At 38.2% G+C, this 23,079-nt stretch overlaps 1 protein-coding gene and 1 pseudogene across 2 annotated transcripts in view; one reads left to right on the top strand and one right to left on the bottom strand.

The window, feature by feature from the left end:
- XRCC4 (X-ray repair cross complementing 4) overlaps nucleotides 1-23,079 on the bottom strand; it is a 297,968-nt gene that overhangs the window by 165,778 nt on the left and 109,111 nt on the right. For both annotated transcript variants that reach the window (XM_075541249.1, XM_075541250.1), the window contains exons 5-6: nucleotides 10,213-10,365; nucleotides 8,675-8,781 (exon numbers count right to left, since the gene is read on the bottom strand). In XM_075541249.1, the coding sequence (XP_075397364.1) occupies nucleotides 8,675-8,781; nucleotides 10,213-10,365 (260 nt within the window). The remainder of the gene's footprint in view (nucleotides 1-8,674; nucleotides 8,782-10,212; nucleotides 10,366-23,079) is intronic.
- Nucleotides 12,819-22,754, top strand: LOC142438801 (selenocysteine insertion sequence-binding protein 2-like; annotated as a pseudogene).

Genomic DNA, 23,079 nt, shown 5'->3' with positions numbered 1-23,079 from the left:
ATCTATAGGTTCCAAAATCCACTGCCATCCCTACATAGAACCCATAGATAAAATTTATGATTAAAAGGTTTATTAAGGAAGTTGACAGGTTGTAACACCAATGAGATGTTCGGGATAGTTGTTTCTCAGGACATGTAACATAGTTCTTTCGGATCTGCTAATAGATGCTCAAAGGGGGCATACTGCTCCACTGGAAGCCTCAACTTGAAAGTATTCAGCTCATCCTCTGCAGGTCAATAAATCTAGCACTCTGAATTAAGTGCCCAGAGGCACTTACTGTAAACCTCAATCTGAAGGCACTCAGCTGCATTTCCATGGGTCATCAAGCCCAAGTTTCCTAATTAAACGTCCAAAGCTACCCCACTCAACAAGCCAGCCTTCTGCCCCAAAGGGTGCAGCTCTACTTGGTCTGTGGGATGGGAGTCCATGACACTGTTCCATGCTCTGGATCTAATTCTGCTGCTCCTCCTCCCATGTTTTAGGGTTATTCTGGATCCAGGAGGTTCACTACACGGAGGACATCATGACCAGCAAAAGCCAAGAGAGCAGCATGTCCTTTGGACCTGAGATTCCTGCTCAGTGAATCTCCTAGATAGCTTGGTATCACAGGGGCTGAAGCAATAATGGCGCAAATATATGTTGAGTCACTATGAGTCAGAATCTCTTAGAGAACATCTAACAGCAATGGCTTTTAAGTGTTTTATCAATAGTTTAATATATTGATATACACCTGTGTAATTTTAAAAAAATTTATATTAGTTATGTTTAATAAAATTCTTGGCTGTGTAGATGAATGTTTCTCATCAAATTTAGAAAGCTAGCCATTATTTCTTCAAATAACCTTTCTACCTTTCTCTCCCTACTGTATTTCTGAAACCCTCAATACACACATTTTGGTATGTTTTATATTGTCTCATAGGTGTCAGGTTCTGTTCACATTTATTCAGTCTTTTTACTCTTCAGTCATATTGATTCTTTCTTTCATTACTTTGAATCTGATACTGTCTCCATAGTGAAATTTTCATTTAAAAATGATAGTGTCTATCTCCTTGCTGAAACATTTTTATAACATTCATTTAAGTCCTTTGCTTTCCTTTAGCTATCTAATCACTTTTGTAGTTGCTGCTTTGAAGTCTTTGTGAAAAGCAACACCTTGGGAAACTCACAGACACTTTCTGTTCAATACTTGTTTCTTTTTTCTGGATTGTAGCTCACATTTCCTATTTCTTGAAATGTCTCAATATTTTATCCTTGAAAATGAGACCTTATAAATAATACATCATAACAAATCTGGGTTAATTGTTTCTCCTGTGAAGGTGTTGTTACTGTTGGTGTGGTTTTCTGTTTAATATTTGCCTAAGGTAAACATGGGAAGTTTACGGTTCCTATAGTGTGCAACCTCTGGTATCACTGCAGTTTGTTTTATTCTTTTTTTTATTTTTAAACTGAACTTGCAAGTTGTCCTTGTGTCTGCATAGCTTAGTCACCAATGACCAGAAGTTGTATTAAACACCACAAGCCAATAGGGCTATTCCTCCGCTGACAGTACTCTGTGTTGGTAAAGAAGTATATTCAAATTCCAGGCTGTCCCTCTTGACTGCCCTATGTATAGGAGCGCATCCTCTCATTAGGTCTGTAATGTTTGCACAGCTTGGGTCCTTTCAAGTGTTTGCTGCAAATAAGCACATCCTCATCTCAGAACATTCTTGGCTCAACCTCAAGTTAATAGATCTACTGGCCCACATGGCTCACTTACTTCCACAGGGGTTATTAGTTCCACCAGTAATGCTATTGAGTGTAGACATGACCCTGTACAATAGATTGAAAAGACCTTCTTGGGATGAGGCACTGCAGTTGCCAGTCTTCACAGCCTGACAGATCCAGGTGTAACTTTCAATCTGTCAAAGGTCACGGAATAGGGATGGGGTGGTAATAGGAGCATCCCATGGCAAGAAATTGACATTTACTACTTCTTACAGTTTTTCAGGCATCAATACGTCTCAGATTACTGAATACTGCTCATTAGTTTCTAGAACACTGATGTTTCTGGGCAATTTAGTCCAGATTTATAGTTGTTTTGGGGGATAAGGATTTGCCAACCTTCTCAAACAGCCCTAGCTTAAACAACTCCTTTTAAGAGAATTACTTTTCATCTCCCCGAGAATATAAAGTAGTAAAAAATAGTTGCCTAGGAGGACATATCAATATATTTTTAATAGTACAGTATTTATCCACTTAATAGTGGAAAAATTATCATTTGTCAGCAACATTTATACATTTCAGTGCCTTGAGGTGAGTAAATACATTCTGCGCCAGAAAGTGAAGCAAATGATACGTAGAGGGATGTCCAATACAAAAATGTACATTGTGACATTTTCCCCACAAGCCATATACATCATTACATCTTGTTTCTTTAATTTGATACTGTTGGCTAATTTTCCAGAGACTGTATACACAAATAGGATATGCCAATACTAGGAAAGAATAACCCTCCCCAATTTGCTACTCCATTGCAGCAAAGGCATTTTCCTCAGTGTTCGAAAATGTCCATGGGTTACACAATGTCTCAAAATCAAGTTTGAAATTGTATTTACTTAACTGTTTGGAAGGAAACCATTAGTAGCTTTTGGGGGTCTTTTACTTCTACTAACACTAATAAAGTTAATTGTTTAGTTCTCTTCTCCCCTCTTCAATCTGGGATTGAACTATATGATCTAGTATTAAAAGAAATATATACTTCTGAACAATATTATGCCATTCTTTAGCAACATTTCTTACATATGAGGCAAATATTGCCAGGGAATACACTCATATTGCTCTTCCAGTTTGACAACAGGTTTTACTAAGCCAAAGTCATGGTTTTGTACTATAAATAATAAATATACCTGTGATAAATAAATGGGATAAGATTAAGAACATCGTCTGTGAGGTTAAAGCTGAGCTTCTGAGTATTTTCTTTGACAGTACATGCTGTTATCCTCTCAGTGAGTCATAGTCAGTGTTCAAAGCAACAAGCTCTTTGATACCCAGAAAAATTGGATTCTATCTTATTTTTAAAAGCTACTATATCAGTATCATCAACTGTTTGACTAGCCATTCATTTATTTTCAAAAAGGCTATTCTACAATCATTCTTCCTTTCAGGAAGTCTACTAGTTAAGTAAAAACCTCAATTATTGAGTTGTACACAAATCTCTGTCAGCTGAAAAGCAAGATTAATTACGCTAATATGCTAAATCTCAGCCTAATAAGTAAGTGGAAATATGTTTTAAAAAACTTATTTCATTTGTTTTTACTAGCTGATAGCCTTTTATGTATATCTAAGAAGGGTCAAATATTCTTTTAAAAGTATATTTTTTAGTTTAAATTTTAGATAAGGCTGATTTGCTATTCTGTACTAATAAGAAATTGTTAATCTCTATTTTTTAAAAAATCATTATCATTTAAAATACTGAGTATATATTAAAATAATTAATGAACCATTAAAATAATTCCTCTATGATGAAAAATTAATTAGGAGTCATCCACATGCATCTAAGTTAAAGCCTAAGTTTTCAAAATATGTCAATAAAGATTTTATTTCTATAAAATAAATTCAACGTTTCCATTTCATATTCACCTACTTTTTGAATGATATTAAATAAGTCTAGGAAATGTTTCATAATTATAGGTTAAAATTAGTAAAATACTCTATATATTTAAAGTATGCAGCATCAAAATTCTTCTAAAGCAATGTATGCAAACCACACAAAAGATATTGAAACATAAATAATTATTATAAACTAAAACTATTATTGAGGCAAAAAAATTGCGGCTTGGTTACAGAGGTGAAGTGGTTGGATCTCATATGCTCTACTAAGGATGCTTATACTGTTATATATTTCGGTAAGGTTCTATGGCAACCAACAATATACAGCAAACTTAATTGAACTTGAAGTTCATCCCCTAACATCATCATCAGGTGTTACCTTTATTTGGATGCAAAGGAATAAAGCGTTCTCTGTATGGGGAATTGTTTCATAATATTACAACCGATAAGGGCCCCACTTAGTTAAAAAAGAAAACAAAACCCTAAAAAAGGGTATAGAGTCAAAGGAAAGTCTAGACTATGCAGGAAATCTTTAAAGCCACAAAGAGTTAATGCCAACTAGATGAGAATAAAGAGTAATCCCAGTGTTAAACTATAAATAGACCACAGTAACTCCCTTATCTATCATAAACTTAATCTGAAACAAAGTAAATTCCTTATAAACTTATAGTCCTCCTTAGTTAAAATAATAGTCTAACTGTTATTATTAGAATATAGTATATATATATACACACATACATATATGGAGTATTTTTTCTTGAATGGATACTATAAAAACTATGGTGAATAACTCAAAACAAAATTTGGGGATCTTAATGACTAATTATGAAAATTTATTTACATAATAAAAACCACTATGGATGTCTACATTTAGCCATTTGAAGAAATGGCTTTCTGAAAGAAAAATGTATTAAACCCCACCAATCCCTCTTTCATTCATATTATAGGAAAAGCACATATGAACCTGCAATATCTACAATAAATACACATATGCATTAGAACTCTAAGAAGCAACTTATTATCAAGATGGCAGATGAATTCAGGAAGAAATTCTCATTGCTGTGCTCCCAACACATGGTAATAATATACAAAATACTAAAAAGATAAAACTATGTATATAGATAAGAAAGTATTGCATACATTTTATCATAGTAAAAGAATGACATAAATTTTTATAAATTATAAGAATATCCATATTGTTGTTTTAACATATACAACATTTTCCACAGATAAATATAATCTAGCTCTTCATTCAACGGTGGGCAAGTTAAAGCTGAAATTCATTATTTTCTTGGCACACTTCAGTTTCCTAACTATCCCTTACTGAAGTAGAAGAAGGATAGTTAAAACTTCTAATAAAATGCTCTTAATTCTCGACATCAAAACTTTGCCAAAGAGCAAGTAAAATAGCAAGAAATTAAAAAAATGAGAACCAGAGGCCCTACAGATCAAATACAAAATGAGCCAAATACAGTGTAAAGAAATAATGGCATATAAAATACACAAAAAATATGGAATGAACTAAACATCTCTGAAGAGAAGAGAAATTTTGCCAAACTCAAAAGAGCGTAATTACAGCTTAAAGCTTTGCTTAAAAGAGACAGAACACAGAAAGGACTGCATACTCATGTAAGTATACTTAACCAGTTACGTTCTCTTCAACAATCATTTTCATCTACATCAAAGGGGGTTGAGATGGTCTGAATAAGGGGCAAGAACAAAGGCCATTCTATTTAACAAAATCCAGAGAGGTTAAGTGGGAAAGACTGCAGATTTTCTCCGTGAACTTCGGATTACATTTGATTATTAAAGAATGATACCACTTTAAATGGGGCACTAACGTAAAAAGAACCACCACCAACTGAAAAGACACGGGATTCTGTTTACACAAGTGCGCCTGGGTGTGACTTTGGATCCAATTCAAATCTATTCAACTCGGGTTAATCAGTCACCTTATTTAATCCGGATCAGAAAGTTTCCACCACTTCTTTTGGATGTCCATCCATTCTACCTTCGCTCCTGTCACTGTGGACAATGTCCATGTCCCTAACTGAAAGAACCCTTGCGCTTGTCCACTGGCTCCCATCCTCTTGCATTTACTTACAATTCCGGCAAGCCTTACCTCTATTGCCTCAGCAATTGCTTCTTTCTCCCATCCACACTCAGCAGTGTACAAACATGACATATTTCTCTCATCTTAAAGAAAAAAAACTCCTTCTAAGCCCATTTCCTTCCCCAGCTGCTGCTGCAGTTATTTACTGTTGAAAGAGTTGCCTATACTTGACTTCTCATCTCAATTCTCCCTTCAGCAGTACCTTTGAAGCTATTTTCTGTCTCCTCACATTCCCTTTGAACTTCCTATTTTCTGGGACCTTCCTATCATTCTGCCGAAAGTGGTTTATTATGATCTCTAATGAGATTTGTGTTGCTTAATCCATTAGACCTCACTCTTCATCTTAATTGCTGAATCTACTTGCTGATGTCTTTTTCTTGATAGCTTTCTTCAATTGATTTCCCCCAGGATCTGACAGTTAACAAACAGTATTTGCATCCTACCTCCTGACTCCTAACTCACCGTTTGTAGGTGTCTATCTTCCTGACGGCTATAAATTCTGGTGTGCCATGACTAAGTCTTTAGCCAAGCCGCGCCTCCTTCTGTCTTCAGTGATTCCTTAACATCCAGCTTTAAATGCCATCTGTACTTCACTAACAACCAGTCCTTCCCCACCCCTTACTCCAGTCTCAAAATTAGTAAGCTAAAACTGCGTTCTTAACCGTTCTCTTGCCATTTTCTTGATCTCAGACAATCAATTCCTTTCCTACATAATTCGGTCTCAAAATGTTCCCTTGCCCATGCCCACTTCAAATTCTGGTGCCTCTAAGAACACACAAAAATGGCCCCTTGCTCCTCATGTCCATGACTCTCCCTCTTGCCTACGATATTCACATCCTTTACCCACTTGTTGAATAGGCTTCCCAAATCTGCTGCATTTTCTTCTGAACTTCAGCAGGCAGACTAACCCTATTAAAACTTAAATCAAATCATGTCCCTTGACTGTTTAAAACTTTACAATAATTTCCCATTCAACTCAAAATAAAAGTTGCAGTCCTTACAATAACTTTGAATTTTCTCTCTCGGCTTAACTCCTGATTCTCCAAAGCTTGATTCTCTGAAGCGTGCTCACGCTGCTCCCTGTGCGTGGGCTGGAACACACCAGGGAGCTCCCACACCAGGGCTTCTGTGTGCTAATGCCTGTATTCTACTTGCCTGGCAGGTTCTTCCCGGAAATAGATCTGTCACCTCCTCACTGAGACCTTCCTGGGAACCTTAGGTGAAATCACAAACCTATTGCCTTCTGCAGCCTACACTTTCTACCATGCTTCATGGATTCCTTTTCCTCGTTAGCATTTATCGCTATCTAATTTACTTTAAATATTGTATATTCACCTTGTGTACTGTCTCATTCTCTGACCAGGATTTAAACATAATGAAGGAAGGCATTTTCATGCTCCACACTCTACTGCATACAAAAGTCCCTGGCATATAAATACTCAAAGAATATTTGCTAAATGAATTACTAAACTATTAATTTTTGAAGATACATTAATACCACTTGAGGCTAAATCAGGGGCTCTGGCTTCTACTATCCCTTGCAAACCTAGAAAACTCCAGCATATTAATAATATCATGGGCTTTATAAAATCTGCTTGCTATCTGATCTGGGAGATTTAGCAATGAACTTCAAACTGAACTACCACCTTCAATTCTCCCTTCTTTAGCTTAACCTCTCCAATTGCATTTCCTTGTGAGACACAGGAGAGAAGGACTCAAACTCAGGACTATCGAAGACATTCTAGATTCCCTGCTCAATTGCCCCTTCTGTAGCTTTGGCAAGATTAGATCTCAAATATTAAAGCTAGCCAGATCTGAGCTAGTGATATTTATCATGAAGGCATATATTGCTTATGCATTGTTCCTTAACAAGGAACAAGATATGAGGGGGACATCCAAAATATGAACCCCCCCCCAAGCTATGCACTTAATTTATTTTAAAACAACCTTATCACCTTTAAAATACTCTCTATTACATATAATGGATTTGTCAAATCTGAGATTCCATTCTTGGAAATTCATCTTTTCAGATGGCTGACAGCACCCCTCATTTTCTTTCTTCACCTCTTCTACATCGTCAAAATGCTATCCTTTCATGCCCCTCTTCATACACAGAAACAAAAGAAGTCACACAGAGCGAAGTCAGGTAAGAAAGGTTTGAGGCATGAGAGGCATGCTGGTTTTTTGGACAATAACGGGTGCACTGAGATGGCTGCATGAGCAGGTACAATTGTGGTCAGCCAGAAATCAGGCCTTTTTTGTTGCATACTATTATACAATCTTTTCAGAACCTCTAAATAGAAAGCTTGATTAGCAGTCTGACCTGGTGGAATGATCTCCAAATGCAGTACAAGGCAACATTTTAATCGGTTTGGGAAGTTGACGGATGCTCAGAATGTCATCAATTGACATTTTACCTTTTTTGAAATGAGAAAACCACTTGTACACTTGAATTTTCCCCATAGCACTGTCCTTGTAAGCCGTGTTTAACATCACAACAGTTTCTGCAGCATTCTACCCTCAAGCAGGAAACAACATTCACAGCTGCATGCTCTTAAATAAGCCATCACAAAAACTGAGGTTCAAGCAAAATTGCTTTTATGAAAATTCACTATGACCAGAGTGAACCTTTCCACGAGATGCCACTGGGTGCACTAACTCAGAGTGAGCAGCTCGATGCTGGTCTAGTGGGAGAAATGTGTGCCACAAGAGCTCTGCTCCTCCCAGCGTAATTCTGTTTTTTGAGGGGTACCCCCTCATACCTTAGTTTAAGTGTACATGCTCTCTTGTTTTACTGTTGTTCATGAGTTACTATACTTCACAATAAGGAATTCTTCCTAACATTATGAATTTGAGGTTTTAGGCGTAAAACCTTAAAGAAAAATTTGTTCGGATTTCATGATGGTTTCTTGTCATTAGAGTAAGGACCTTGAATGAGCTACTCAACAAAGGAAAAGAGTATCTTTCTCTTACCTGGAGAGAACCCAGAGGGATCGGGCCGGTTTTCACTTTCCTCATCAGTACTTTCATTATAGATAGCCTCTCTGCCAGCATTCATTTGAGAACAGGTTGCAATTTCCCTGGAAACAGAGAAAAGGAGCATTATAATATTATAAATGATTAGCCCTAACCTGCCTAGGTACCAAATCAACCAATAATTAAGTATAGAATATATCCCTAGAAAAATATTACAATTGAACACACATGTTAAAATATATATATGACTACATAAAGCCTCTTTGAAAATGATACATTAACTTTCTTAAGAGAGTGTTCCCCTTTCTCCTAATCATGTGATTGAATGAACACCCTTGACAAGATGGATTCACCCAGAGGCTGCAAAGATGGATTCAAACATGAACAACCATGCAGTTGGCACAGCACTACCTGGTGTTCATTCTGGTGTTCACAGGTTTGCTATGGAACGGAACTGGCTAGATGGCACCACTTACCAACAATGATTCATTCTCTTTTTTTCAATGATTAATTCTTGAGTCCATTTCTAATCACACTCTTTTTCCAAGAAAACCTTACACTAGAATGCATTATTTTTGTGGGTCAGAGAATATTTAACATTATATTGATCTCAAAGCAATTTACCTTTCACGTATCCCCCCCAAATCCTAAGAGATCATTACTTTTATCCTTAATATGAAGACAAAGTGAAATACAGAGGTATAAGGGACTTGCTCAAAATCATGCAATAATTGATCCTTTAGTAGATCGCCATCAGTGTCAGAACAGCACTGAAGTAACCCAGCTGACACCAAGCAGTACGTTCATTAGCAAGCTTGTGCTTTTTCTCAGATGCATGGTTAAAAAAAAAGCCCTACCGTATACTTACTCATGTTCGGGAAAATTATAATGATCTAAAACAGCGGTTCTCAACCTATGGATCATAACCCCTTTGGGGGTTGAAGGACCCTTTCACAGAGGACACCTAAGACCATCACAAAACACATACTTCCGATGGTCTTAGAAACTGAGACTCTGCTCCTATATCTGTCTCCAGGTGGGTCCGCCCACATGCAGATACACCCACATATGAGTACGCAGAGTAAAGACTGTCAGCCATGCTACACCATGCTTCAAGACAAAATTTCCTTTATTTGTCATTAGAAATAATTGTTTCATGATATATAATTGCATATTGTTGTTGTGATTAATCACTATCCTTTAATTATGCTCAATTTTTAACAAAGAAAATATATCCTGCATATCAGATATTTACATTACAATTTATAACAGTAGCAAAATTAGTTATGAAATAGCAACAAAAATAATTTTATGGTTGGGAGTCACCACAACATGAGGAACTGTATTAAAGGCTCACAGCATTAGGAAGGTTGAGAACCACTGATCTAAAACCATATTACCTGCAAGACTTTTAAGTGTCATCTTTGTGGGTCAAGAACACACACATAAACACACACACTCCCAAGTTATTAAATATGAGGGGAATTCAAATATAATTTATGCATTAGACTAGCAAAGATAAAAAGGTCACCTACCCATCATGGTCAGTGTTCTTTTCCAGTTCTTGAACTTCACTTAGCATTTTGTGTAGGCTCCTGATCTTTCCTTTCTTCTCATTTAACACCAGAACAAACCGTTCGTAAAGTTCAGACTCCAAAGTTTCCTTCGCACTCACACATTTTTCAAATCTTAAAGAAAAAATGTAACAAAATAAATCACATTATTTCCAGAAAGAATTGCAAGCAAAATACAATAAAAAGTTAATGTTTACATATGATTCAAGCAAAAATTTAGAGCTATTGGTTAACAATGCTAATGTAATTGTGTATGATGAGGGTTAAGATGGAAAATTGATCAGAAAATAAAAGCTTTAGAAATGACTGACTTTATTCACAATACATAAGCTGAATCATTGATGAATTATTTATTTCCAAACTCATATTCTTATGGGAAGTATTTCAAAGAAGAGCACTTAAAGCCTATATTGTCTCAATGCTTGTTTACCATCTTACTTGTGATTAAGCAATTTTAATCTACAAAATCAGTCAAAAAGTATGACTATATAATCATGGACACCTTTATTAAAACATTTCAAAATATGAAGCTATTGTTTCTCAACAAATTCTGAAGCTAGACCTATACACTACTGAGGGTAATGTTTCCATCTCTCTAACCGTTTCATAAAGAATTCTGCCCTCTTCAATTAATACTACTTTCCTGGATTTTTAAATCATCAAAGCCATTTTCTATTTTCTTAAAACTTCTCTCTAGTAAAACCTACTGATGGGCCTGTGTCCTTTGAGAATCTCTATATTAACCCATTTGAATCCCCAAAATAAATTTCCATAGTTTTTTAGCTGACCACTTTGCCTAGAATTCAGCTGGCCCAGCAGATCCCCTCAGAAACGACCATTTTGACAGGAATTTTTTGAAGCGTCCTAAAGAAACTACGGAAAGTATATTACCGAGTGAACTTGGCCACTGCAATCCACTAATTGCAGGGACATGTTCAAACAGGTTTCATTCGGAATACACGCACATCTATCAGAACCAGAATCCTAGTAGCAGTACTTTTTGACTTAGCCTTATATGCATTTTCAACTGCCAAGCTATTTGCTACTCCTATCTACATTTTAAAATTAACATTTGACATAGCACACGATTTAAAAATAAATATCAAAATAAAATATCAGAAACTTTATCTGACACATATTATTAATACCCAACAGCATCCAAAGTCAATTGGCATAAAATAGTCCACAACATCTACTTTGATGAACAGTGACTAGAGTCTTCCAAACTTGTATTGTCTAGCTGAGGTGCAACTACTAGTCTCTTCCTGTCCAGAACAAGAAGTGCTAAAACTTGAAGACGTGTGGGAACAATTAATGCAATGGGCTGATAGACCACTCGAATATCAGTCTCCAAAACAGACACCAAGGTGGTACCAGGCCACTGCTGCCAAATGCTCTGACAGAGACTGCTCCAAAATCAGGAAAGACAGTCGACTTTTTGGTGAGATAAAGGCTGGTGGAACCCGGTAGTGGATGGCCACCCGTCGAGTCTGAAAATGGACTGAATTCACCTCTGTACCTCAAATTGCCAGCCAAACAACAGATGGGTCAATAAGTGAAATAATAACTCTATTGGAGTGGACACATCTTAGAACAGTAGGTAATTCAGGAACAAGAGGGCAGCATTTATCCACAGACAAAATTCAAAAGGGTTAGGAAAGAAAGAGAAATGGATGCCGCAAACACAGGAAGGAAGTGAGATGGGTGATTGCATTGAGGGGGTTGCAATGAATGAAATAAGTCAGAATGTGTATTAATCATTGAATGTAAACCGGATGATCTTCTCTGTAGACTTTTAACTAATTCACACAAGCAAGTACAAAGACTAATTACGTAAAAATGTATCAGAACTACAATGTCAAAGATAACGTCTGAAAGAGGAATGCAAACTCAATAGAAAAAAATGGAATCATTCATTCATCCTATAATCAATTCTTTGGTTTTAGCAAAGTTTTATGGTTTTGTTATAACCACATCTTCAAATCTGATGAATTTCCTTGACAAAGTTGGGAATTACAGTTGACTCTGGGGAGATTTTTGTGAACAGTTTCAGGGCACGAATTCACATTTAAGAATTGTCAACAAACCTGAGTATGCTGTCTTTACTCAGTTTTCAATAACTACCAGGTACAGTGCACCCACTCCCACCTTATTTCAATGCCAGTACTTCTTGGCTGTATTTATAATGGCTCTATGTCTTACTTGCCTTTTGACAACCCTTTGTCTCATGATCTAAAAGGAAATTATTAAGTAGGGACATTTACTGGAGTAAAAAAACCAAAACACCCCAAACTCTGTGCCATCAAGTCAATGCCGACTCATAGTAGTCCACGGGACAGAGTAGAACTGTCTCTGAGTTTCTGGGACTGTAAGTCTTCACAGGAGTAGACAAACTGGTCTTCCTCCCCCAGAGTGGCTGGTGGTTTTAAACTGCTGACCTAGCAGTTAGCAGGCCAATGCATAACCACATTGTGTTTCTGGGGTTATGGTCTGCTGAAAGACAAAAAAAAAAAAAGATGGTCACTTTAGTAGAGACTGACTAAATAATTATTTGATAGGTATAAAAAATGTTGCATGATTCTGGCACTAATTGTGGTCGAGGTAAGAGTGAGTCATATTAGACATGGACCTTTCATGACCCACAGCCAGCACAGCACAGCACAGCACCCTGGACTTCACGCTGGTGCCAAAGCTGATAACGAAACCACCCTCCAGCCCATTTTCCAGGGGCAGGGATTGATCAAGTAGGTGTACACCTGGCAGGACCATGGTTACTTAGCAACCTACATGAATAAAAATGGCAGCTGTTTTTTTTCCTTCCAATTTTAGAATTTGCTTGCATGGATTGGTTTCAATTTGACTAGTTCACACAATGTGCCCCCATTTCCTCACAGAATTCAGTCTATCTTTGCCAAGGCAATCTTTTCCACTGCTAGATGTACTCTGCTAAATCACTCTGCCAAATTGGCATTTCCACTGGGGATGAGATTATTTCCAGACTGCTTTGAATATAGAATGTTAATATTTTGGTAAGGTGAATCTTTGATCTCTTGACTGCTGCTTCCACGAGCATTGACTGTGGGTCCCAGCAAGACAAAAACTTTGAAAACTACAATGTTTTCTCCATGGGTCATGTTACCTCTTGGTCCAATTGTGAGGATTTGGGTCTTCTTTATATTTTGCTGTAATCCATGTTGAAGGATATAATCCTTGACCTTGATCAGCAAGGCTTTCAAGTCTTCCTCTTTTTCAGAAAGCAAAGTTGTATCATCTGCATAAAGCTGGTTCCTATGATAACAAGCCTTCCTTCAATCCGGATGCCACTTTCTTCTTCATATAAGCCAGCTTCTCTGATGATGTGCTCGGCATACAGATTGAATAAATATGGTGAGATGATACAACCTTGTTGCATACCTTTCCTTGAATGCCAACTTTTGGATCTAGTGACTGTTCTGTGCATCTTATTTTGATGCATCCTGTATCCTTCAATATTTGTTTTTCCCATATAATCTTTCAACATTTCAACTCCAGGGCTGAATGTTTTTTCTTTTTTAGTTCTTTCAGTTTGTTTTAGGCTGAGCATGTCTTTCCTTTTTGGTTGTCTACCTCCAGGTCTTTGCTGAAGTCTGTGCATAAGTGACCCTGCTAGAATTTGAACTATTATTGATATAACTTCCAGTGTCATGAACATTATGTTGTTGTTGTTGTCAGGTGTTGTTGAGTCAGTTCTGAGTCATAGCAATTCTATGTACAACAGAACAGAACACTGCCTGGTCCTCCACTGTCCTCACAATTGTTATGCCCAAATCCATTGCTGTAATTCTTACACTGATCCATTTGTTAAAGATCTTCCTCTTTTCCCCTCCTGTCTACGTTACCAAGCATGATGTCCTTTTCCAGACATGGGCGGCTCCTGGTTAAATTTGAAAATGCATGAGGTGACATCCATCACTCTCACTTCTACAGAGCATTCTGGCTATACTGGCCATACTTCTCCCAAGGCAGATTTCTTTGTTTTTTTTTGGAAACCCATGATAATGTCAATATTTTTTACCAGGACTATAATTCAAATGCATCCATTCTTTGATCTTTTTTATTCAATTTTCAACTGTCGCATGCATATGAAGCAATTTTTAAAATACCATGGCATGGGGCAAATGCACTTTAGTCCTCAAAGTAACATCTTTGCTTTTCATTACTTTAAAGAGATCTTGTGAAACAGATTTACCCAATGCAGTGCGTTGATGCTTTTTTTTTCTTTTCTTTTCTTTTAAAAATCATTTTACTGGCGGCTCGTACTACTCTTTTCACAATCCATACATCCATCCATTGTGCCAATCACATTTGTACATTTGTTGCCATCATCATTTAAAAAATATTCTTGACTGCTGTTTCCATGAGCATTGATTGTGGATCCAAGCAGGATGACAAGTACAGTTGAGGATTTTGAGCTTATAAACATCGAGTTACAACCCGTGTAGAAGTTTGACACTCTTTATTTTCATCAGCATGTGCTTCAAGTCCTCTTCTTCAGCAAGCAGGCTGTGCGGTCTGAGGTGGAGAATAAGTTTGCCTCCATTCTTGGCCGGTGCCCTTCTTCAGACAGTCCAGTTTACTGGATTATGTGTTCAGCAACAGACGGAATTAGTTTTGTGTGAGAACAGAATCATGATGCACACCTTTCCTGATTTTAAACATGCAGTGTTCCCATTTGCTTTTTGGATGACTGCTTCTTGATCCATGTACAGGTTCCATATGAGCATAATTAAGCATTCTGGGATTCCCATTAGTCTTACGGCTACCCATAGTTGTTTATGATCCACACAGTAAACGCCCTTTGCTTGTAGCAGTATAGAAACACATTGGCCCCCTAAGTGTGACAAACTGACAGCACGTAGTGGTTAGTAATTCGTTAACTTCATTAATAAGCCCTCATAAAAGTGAGTTCTGTCTGTGAGTTCGGCAGGGTAATTGCCATAAACTACTGAACCTGCAGATAAGTAGGGTGTTGTGGAAGAATGGTGAATATCAGAGCAGGAAAGGGAAGATGGAGGGTGGAGACATGTCTGACCTCTCCTTGCAGCAACATGAAAGCCAGAAGAGGTCACATATAGCCCCATGTTGTTTTATGCAAATGTAAAAACAAAATACCAAAGTACTGAACAGTCATAAAAAGCACAACAAAAATTAGCACAATATGGAAGTTTATGCAGAATTAACATCTAAAGTAAACAATAGATTACATGTAAACCCTAAACGAGATACACAGATTTAAACATATGGTATATGTATAGAAATAATCATCAGATTTAGATCTAGCCTAATTTATAACTGTATTCTGATAACAGTTGTTCAGCAAAAGAAAATCAGAATAGAGCTCAGAGGACCAAAGCTGCTAAAAAGGACCGAGGAGGAGTGGGCAGTGGTTCAGAGAGTTCATAAGGCTGTAAGTACGGGAGAAGATGGTAAGCAGCTGTTCTTCATCCTTTCTGGTGACAGATGGAGAGGAAATGGCCTGCAACTACCCCATGAAGGATTCAGGTTACCGGTAGATATGGAGCAGGATTTCCTGACTGTGACTGTTCTCAAACATTGTAATGGGCTACAAGGGGAGCTGAAAAACCTCTCTTGAGGTCTGGAAAATTCTGGCAGAATTCATCTGGATATAATGTGATCCTAGCTCAAAAGCAGAGCACTGGAAATAGGACAGCTTTCACGCTCTTGTCTACTGATTTCATGAGTGTCAATCCAATTCAGTTTACAGAAAACTGCCTCCAATTATGGGTTCACTTATGATACCTTAGAATAAACCAGATAGTTTCTATCTTGATGCTGGAGGGCAAACAAAAGACCTATTCGGCAATATGGAAAATGAGTTCTTGTTTGAACTGGAATAGGAAAAAGCAGTGAAATAAATATAATCTAAAGTGAAATAAATAATCTAAAGATTCACAAACACACCTTCTATTGTTTCTCCTTTACCTAAGATAATATCAAGTTAATCCAGTGATGCTACTTACTCAAAATGAATGAAGACAAAAACCACTAAACAGTAACTAAACAGCAACAGGAAATGATGATGCTAAAAGTTTACACATTCAACTGGCTCTTTTCACTCGCACGGCAATTGTTCGTGCCTCATTCAAACCTTGTTTATTTCTCATCATCATACCAAATGAAAACAGCTTGATAATTTGCCCCACTAATGATGTAAACTTAAATTCCAACCCTTATATAAAAAGTATCTCCAAGAAATAAAGAAAAATTTAATCCACAATTCAATTTTCTCCTTTTAGATATTCTTTATAGAAATACATTCTACCCCCAAAGAGAATACTATTTATATTTTGGTAATTTATATTTCTCCTAATATATCATAAATATTTTCCATGCTAATAAACACATGTGTGCATGATAATTTTACTCATATGTCTTACTATATACTACGCATATATCAGGTCAATCTATAATTACTTTTAGGGGAATTCCCAGCCCCCATCTACTACTCCTCTGCTGCCTCCACATACACAAATGCAATCTGGGACAGTGATGGGAAAAATTTATCCAATCATAAGTAGACTTGGACAGAGTCATCAGAAGCTGCTTAGCAAACTGAACTCTGTCCAGGCATAACATCACGTCCCCAAAGCTAATGACTATCGACTTCCTGTGCGCCCTGGTATCTGTTTCTAATCTCTCTGAAGACCTGGACTTGATCAGTACTCTTGCCTGATGGAAGCTGGATCTGTCAATGCCTTGCTCACTTTCCAGTATCCTAAAAGGCCCCAGTGAGGAGCACACTGGTTAAAGGGCTTGGCTGCTCCCATAAGGTGAACTTTGCAAAGCCATCAGCCATTGCAGAGTAGAGAGATGCAACAGTCTGCCTCTGCCGATTTATAGACTTAGAAATCATATGGAGAAGTTTGACTCTGTGGCTATGAGTTGGAATCAACCAGATGGCAGTGGATTTGATTGGAGCTGCTGGAGAAGCATTGAACTGCTAACTGAAAGGTTGGTGATTCAAATCCACCAAACACCCTATGAAAGAAAGTTGAGGCTATTGGATCCCATAAATATTTACAACTTCAGAAACCCTATATAGCAGTGGTTCTCAACCTTCCTGTTGCCACAACCCTGTAATACAGTTCCTCATGTGTGGTGACTCCCCCAACCATAACATTATTTTCGTAATTTTGCTACTGTTATAAATCGGGTGACCCCTGTGAAAGGGGCGTTTGACCCCTATCGGGTCACGACCCACAAGTTGAGAACTGCTGCTATTTAGGGTTATTATGAGTTGGAATTGACTGGATGGCTATGGGTTTGGGTTTGGGGTTTAAAGGTCTAGTAAGGGGACACTAAAACGTACTGTTTGGCCATAACCAGCATATATTTACTTGCAGATTCTTCCAATGGACATTTCTTCGCTGTCAAAGAGAAAACCAAATTCTGTCCCATCAGCCATTGTGGCAGCTCCTGGCTTCTCCAGGCTGGGCCTCCTCAGAACCACCCACCATGGCATCAGAGCTCCCGCGAGAACCGGAGGGAGGTAGAAAATATACACAGAAGAGATGGCCTTTGGACCTTCGACTTCTCCACTTTAGTATTTACCTTCTGATATAACTATTGATCTCTACACCTATTCTCCTTCTACCCTTGAGTTTACACAAAAGTTTTTACAGTGCCTGGCTCCCAGAATGAGTTTAATCAGTCCAGTTGTTACCAAGATTTACAAGCCACTAAGCCCCCAAATGAGCGCACGTGTCCTCTCCCTCAGGGAAATAAAGGTCTGCTCAAGAAAAAGACATACAATGGGCCAAAGTTTGAGAGAAGAGCTGGTAGAACTATATCATGTGATATAAAATCAGCTAAAGGCTCCCATCGTATAGACCTTCATGCAGAAAATGACTTTTAATCAGCTCTCTATCATAAATGAACAAAAAGGAAATCCAAAATAATAGAAAATAATGTTTCTATCTCCAAACTGAGTTTGAATTACCAAGGCGCATTTTCCTGAACTTCAAGGTCCAGAGAACAATGGTCCATTAGAGATACCAAAACAACCCAAATGGGGCCCTTTGTGCTCCGCTACAACCCACATCTCTTTCCTAAGAAAAATAAAACCACTTGCAGACTATCAGAGGGCGAAAGAGTGGTCAAAATGCAGCTCACTTAGTAGCGGATAACGATGCTACCATTTCAACTTCATCTACAAGAGAGTTATCCTGGAGGCCACTGGGTTATGCCGTGCGGCAGACATTGTCCACAGAGCTGTCCCAAGACACTAAAAGTGTTACTGCCATGAAAAGCCTACAGACAGTTAGTTGCTCCATCAACAGATCCGAAAATGTCCAAAGATTTACAAGGTGACAACCTTGAATAAAATGAAGTTTCAAGAGAGAGTAAAATAAAGAAAGAAAAATCTAAATGAAAATATGAAGTCCGACAGTTCAAGCGCCGCCAAGGACTGACGATGCTGAAGAGTTCCCCAGTCTGGCAGCTGCTTCTGAATGAAGAAGCCGGGTAGATCCACAAAAGTTCAATCTCAACAGCAACAACAGAATGATTTCAAAGACAGTGGAAAGAGAGTGAAATTCCAGCTGGATTCGGGCAGAATGCTCACAACATTGGAGAAGCAGCAGCACTCCCAGAATGCCCAGCAGTCTTGCAAACCTGGGGTGGTCTCCGTTGGTGCTGTGCCAGTTCTTTCCAAAGAAGCCACCTCGGGACGAAGAGCCGCCACTTGACTCAGGTGCAAACTGATCACAAGCCCTTACTCTCCAGGGCCCGCTGCAAACGAAAGGGAAGCAAAGAGGCCCCCAAGGCCAAGGAGCCAACCTCCTTGAAGAAGATTATTTTGAAGGACCGGCAGGAGAAAAAGCAGCAGCAGCTCCAAGAAAATGTTGCAACTGACATGGCAGCTGTAGAAAGCAGTGGTCCTTCCAGCAGGAGCCCCTCAGGGGAGAGAGAAGAACCGGTTCCACTCCTGTAGGTGAAAGAAGGTCAGAAGAGCCTTTCAGAGCTGAGCCGCAAGTGACTCAGAAATCTGCCATCCTAGTCTCCACTCAACCAGTTTCCCAGATTTATTGCCGGGGGCCCAGGATTACTGCAGCCAGATGGGTAGTAAGGAAGTTGATGCTGTGTTATGGATCTTCTCAAAGAACTGGCACATTTCAAAGATTGTATGTATCAGAAAGATGCAGTCAAGGCGAAGACCAAACGCGGACTCATATTGGGGCCAAGTGAAGTTCTCAAACACCTGGAGCGCAAAAGTTGAAATGTGCCATTATTTCTCCCAAGTGTGAGAAGATACAATCCAAAGGTGGGCTGGAGGGCACTTTGCACACCGTTACTGATTATGCCTGTGGGCAGCACATTCCATGTGTCAGTACTCTCCACTGCAAAGCTCTGGACGCGGTCTAAAGAAAGCCGTTCCGATCACTGTGGTCGGACGCTCAGCTGCGATGGAGCCCAGGACCAGTTCCGCAAGGCGGTTGAGCTAACAGTGGTGGCCCATCAGGAGTACAAGACCACGTTAGAAAGCATATGCCAAGAGCTGGCTGAGGAGTCTGTCACCCAGTCCACCTACACCGAGATCAGGGTACTATTCGGAGTATGCATACCCAAACCCAGGGAGCAAGAAGAGCCACTTTACACTGAAATCGAGAGAAAACATTTGGAAGTGTACAACTGATGTATCCAGGAACTAGAACAAACATTAGCGGCTTCAACTTCTCCAGTGATAAATTTGAACTTAAAAGAAAAGAGCTCTGTGTGTGTGTGTGTGTGTGTGTGTGTGAGAGAGAGAGAGAGAGAGAGAGAGAACGTGCCTGTGCCCATGCCCGTATTTTGGGTAAACGGGTGGGTTAGGTAAGACTTGTCGTATTCTCAGTTCTTCATTGACCTACCGTATTGGATTTGCCATTCAAAGCTAGGCCGAGCAAAAGAATATGCTTGTAGACCCTTGGCTTGTTGGGCACCCTGCTGTGAGTCTTAGCAGAAGTCACTGGCTCAGCTATATTGGTTGATACATTTTCTGTAACTGTGGGACACAGCTTTGGCTATCTGACCACACTGATTTTGTAGATTACTGCAGAAAACATGATACTTGGACTACTTTGGTTGCTAAAGAAACTCTTATTATTACAGAATAATTAAACAAGTAAATTATAACTTATACTTGTCTGAAGGAGACCAGTATTGGATTTACTGAGTGCCAGGTAGATTAGTACTATTTTACTTGGCAGGTGCCATTTTAAGCTTACCTTTATTCCTCCCAGTAAGCTGCGCTGCTTTTAAGGAAAATACTCTAAAGTCCTCTTTGAGTGACGCTATCATCAGAAGAGAGAGAATCATGGTGAAGTGTTTGGTTCTAAGGAGATGTACGTTTTCACATTTAAAGATTGAAAATTTGCTAAAGTGAGCCACTGAAGGAAGAAAACGTGTTTTCTAATCTGTAATGATTTAGTCTTAATTTTTAAAAATGTACATCGATGTTTCGACATTTCAGTTTTGAGCATCTTAAAATATTTTTCTTATTTTAAAAGAACACATTCTGAATTGTTTCAGAACAAAGGGAAGAAATTTACTTTCTTATTTTCCCTATCAGAAGGCAGCTAACTTATTTTTAATAAATAGTGATCACTTTAAAAATAAAAGAGAGATAAAAAAACAAATTTAGATAAAACAACTACTCCAACTTCTGATATGCAATCAAGAGCCTACGACTCCCTTTGGAGTACACACTCTCTCTGTTACTAAGGGCACTCTGAAAACCCACTTTTTCAAACCCTGAGATCACTGAACTAGTAACTCCAACACCTGAAGCACAGTGAGGAAGGCAGGTGACAAAGTTCACAGCAATGCTTTTGATCAACTAGGAAATATTTGGCCACAATAAAATAAAGGCACTTTCTAAATAGTTCTAATAGCAAATTACGTGTTTCTGGGTCACATACTCTGCGAGCCCTCCAGGGACGGGGGCACTTGTTTTCACTGTCTCCCATCTTCCTTCTCCACTACTTTCCACTCCATGACAGTGGTGCTGAATACTGATGAGACAATATCTCTTTGAATCGCCCGCACACAATTCAAAGCAATTTGTTCAAGTACCACGTAGCCAGTGTGCATTTTTGTGGGCAATTAGTGGATCAAATTTCCTATCATCCTGGAGGTATTTTAGGTTTTAGATATAATGACTTATCGTGACCGGAGTACATTTTCCTTAATTCATTTCATATATGAAATAGGAAAACACATTTGAACTACAGAAATGGGACCAAACAATTGTTTTCTACTCCTGACATCTGGTATTATTTTATACTAACTAGAAAAAGGTAGAAATTAAATAATGTAATTTTAGTTGTAGATAAGATATAAAAATAAATCTGAGTTAAAAGATAATATAGCATCATAAAGTAACAGATGCAAATACAGGTAATCAGGTGTTAGAAACAATTTTGTGTGTCTTGACTTGCATCATAATGATATTACCACCTTTAGTATTCTTACTATTTTGTAGATATCAAACCTATTAAAATTAGGAAATCTACATGCTTAGCCTCACTTTCCCATACAGATATGGATACTGATAAAACTTTTCACTCTATTACAAGCATCCTCTCACATCTTTGCTACCCATTGCCATTGAGTTGGTGTGACACAGAGACCCTCCAGGACAAGGTAGAACTGCCCGGCCCATGGACTCCCAAGGCTGTAATCTTTCTGGCTGGTGGCTGCCATCTCTTTCTCTCTCTCTCGTGAAACAGCTGGTAGGATAAAAACTGCTGATGTTGTATACAAGGGCTCCTTCTATACTTACTAATTAGTGTCTACATACTGGGCTTTCTATACCCATAAACAGTTATAGTCTTGAAATCCCATGGGGCAGTTCCACACTCCCCTACAGAATCACTATGACTTGGCATCGACTCAATGGCAGTGAATTTTTTTAATATATAAAGCAATCTCAGTAACTATTTTCTTGTAAATGCTTTACATATATAGGAATACAAGAGATATACTAGGCCAATTCAAATTATGATATAGTTGAGCAAACTCATAATGAAGAAAATAAGAGATATATCCTCCAGCATTTGAAAAACAGGAGGCAAAGCCAGGAGAATAAAAAGATTCCAAATGTTTCATCCAGTAGTAATTACTTCATCTTTTTAAAAAGTCTGGAAGTGTACATTTTCAATCAATTGGGAAAAACAAATTCCTATTAGGAGTCAAATAAAACATGCATCATATTAGGTAACTGCCATTGAAACAAAGCTTAAAAATAAAGAAATAATTGTGTTTATTTCACTTTGCTTTTAAATTTATTATTAGTCCTGTCATTTGAGCTGAAATAATCTTTATAAATAATCTCTACCTAAATTTTAATTAATATAAATGGGCTGTGACATACAATATCCAATTACTCTTTATTGCATATAAATTTCCTAGGTTCACCAAAGGCTAATATCCTGACACTGCAAACACAATTCTATAATGCGTAATGCTGATCCCAAACCAAACCTGCTGCCAAAAACGTGGATTCCAATTCCCAGCAACTCTATGGGGAGGGGTAGAACTGTTCCATCTCGGTTCCAGGGCTGCAACTATGTGCACACACAGCAGGTGCCGCCTTTCTCCTCCCATGTGCTGGTGGATTCGAACAGCCAACCTTTTGGGTAGCAGCCATACACTGAACCCAATGTGTCACAAGGGCTTCTTATAATGTCTAATACAATAAGCATATATATTTAATTATACATATATATATATATATAAAATGATCTCGTTGACTCTGTGACCCTAAGAAACAGAAGGTTAGCAGTTCTG

The sequence above is a fragment of the Tenrec ecaudatus genome, chromosome 2 (genome assembly GCF_050624435.1).
Source record: "Tenrec ecaudatus isolate mTenEca1 chromosome 2, mTenEca1.hap1, whole genome shotgun sequence".
NCBI classification, from domain to species: domain Eukaryota; kingdom Metazoa; phylum Chordata; class Mammalia; order Afrosoricida; family Tenrecidae; genus Tenrec; species Tenrec ecaudatus.
This window is presented reverse-complemented; position numbering and strand designations above follow the sequence as displayed.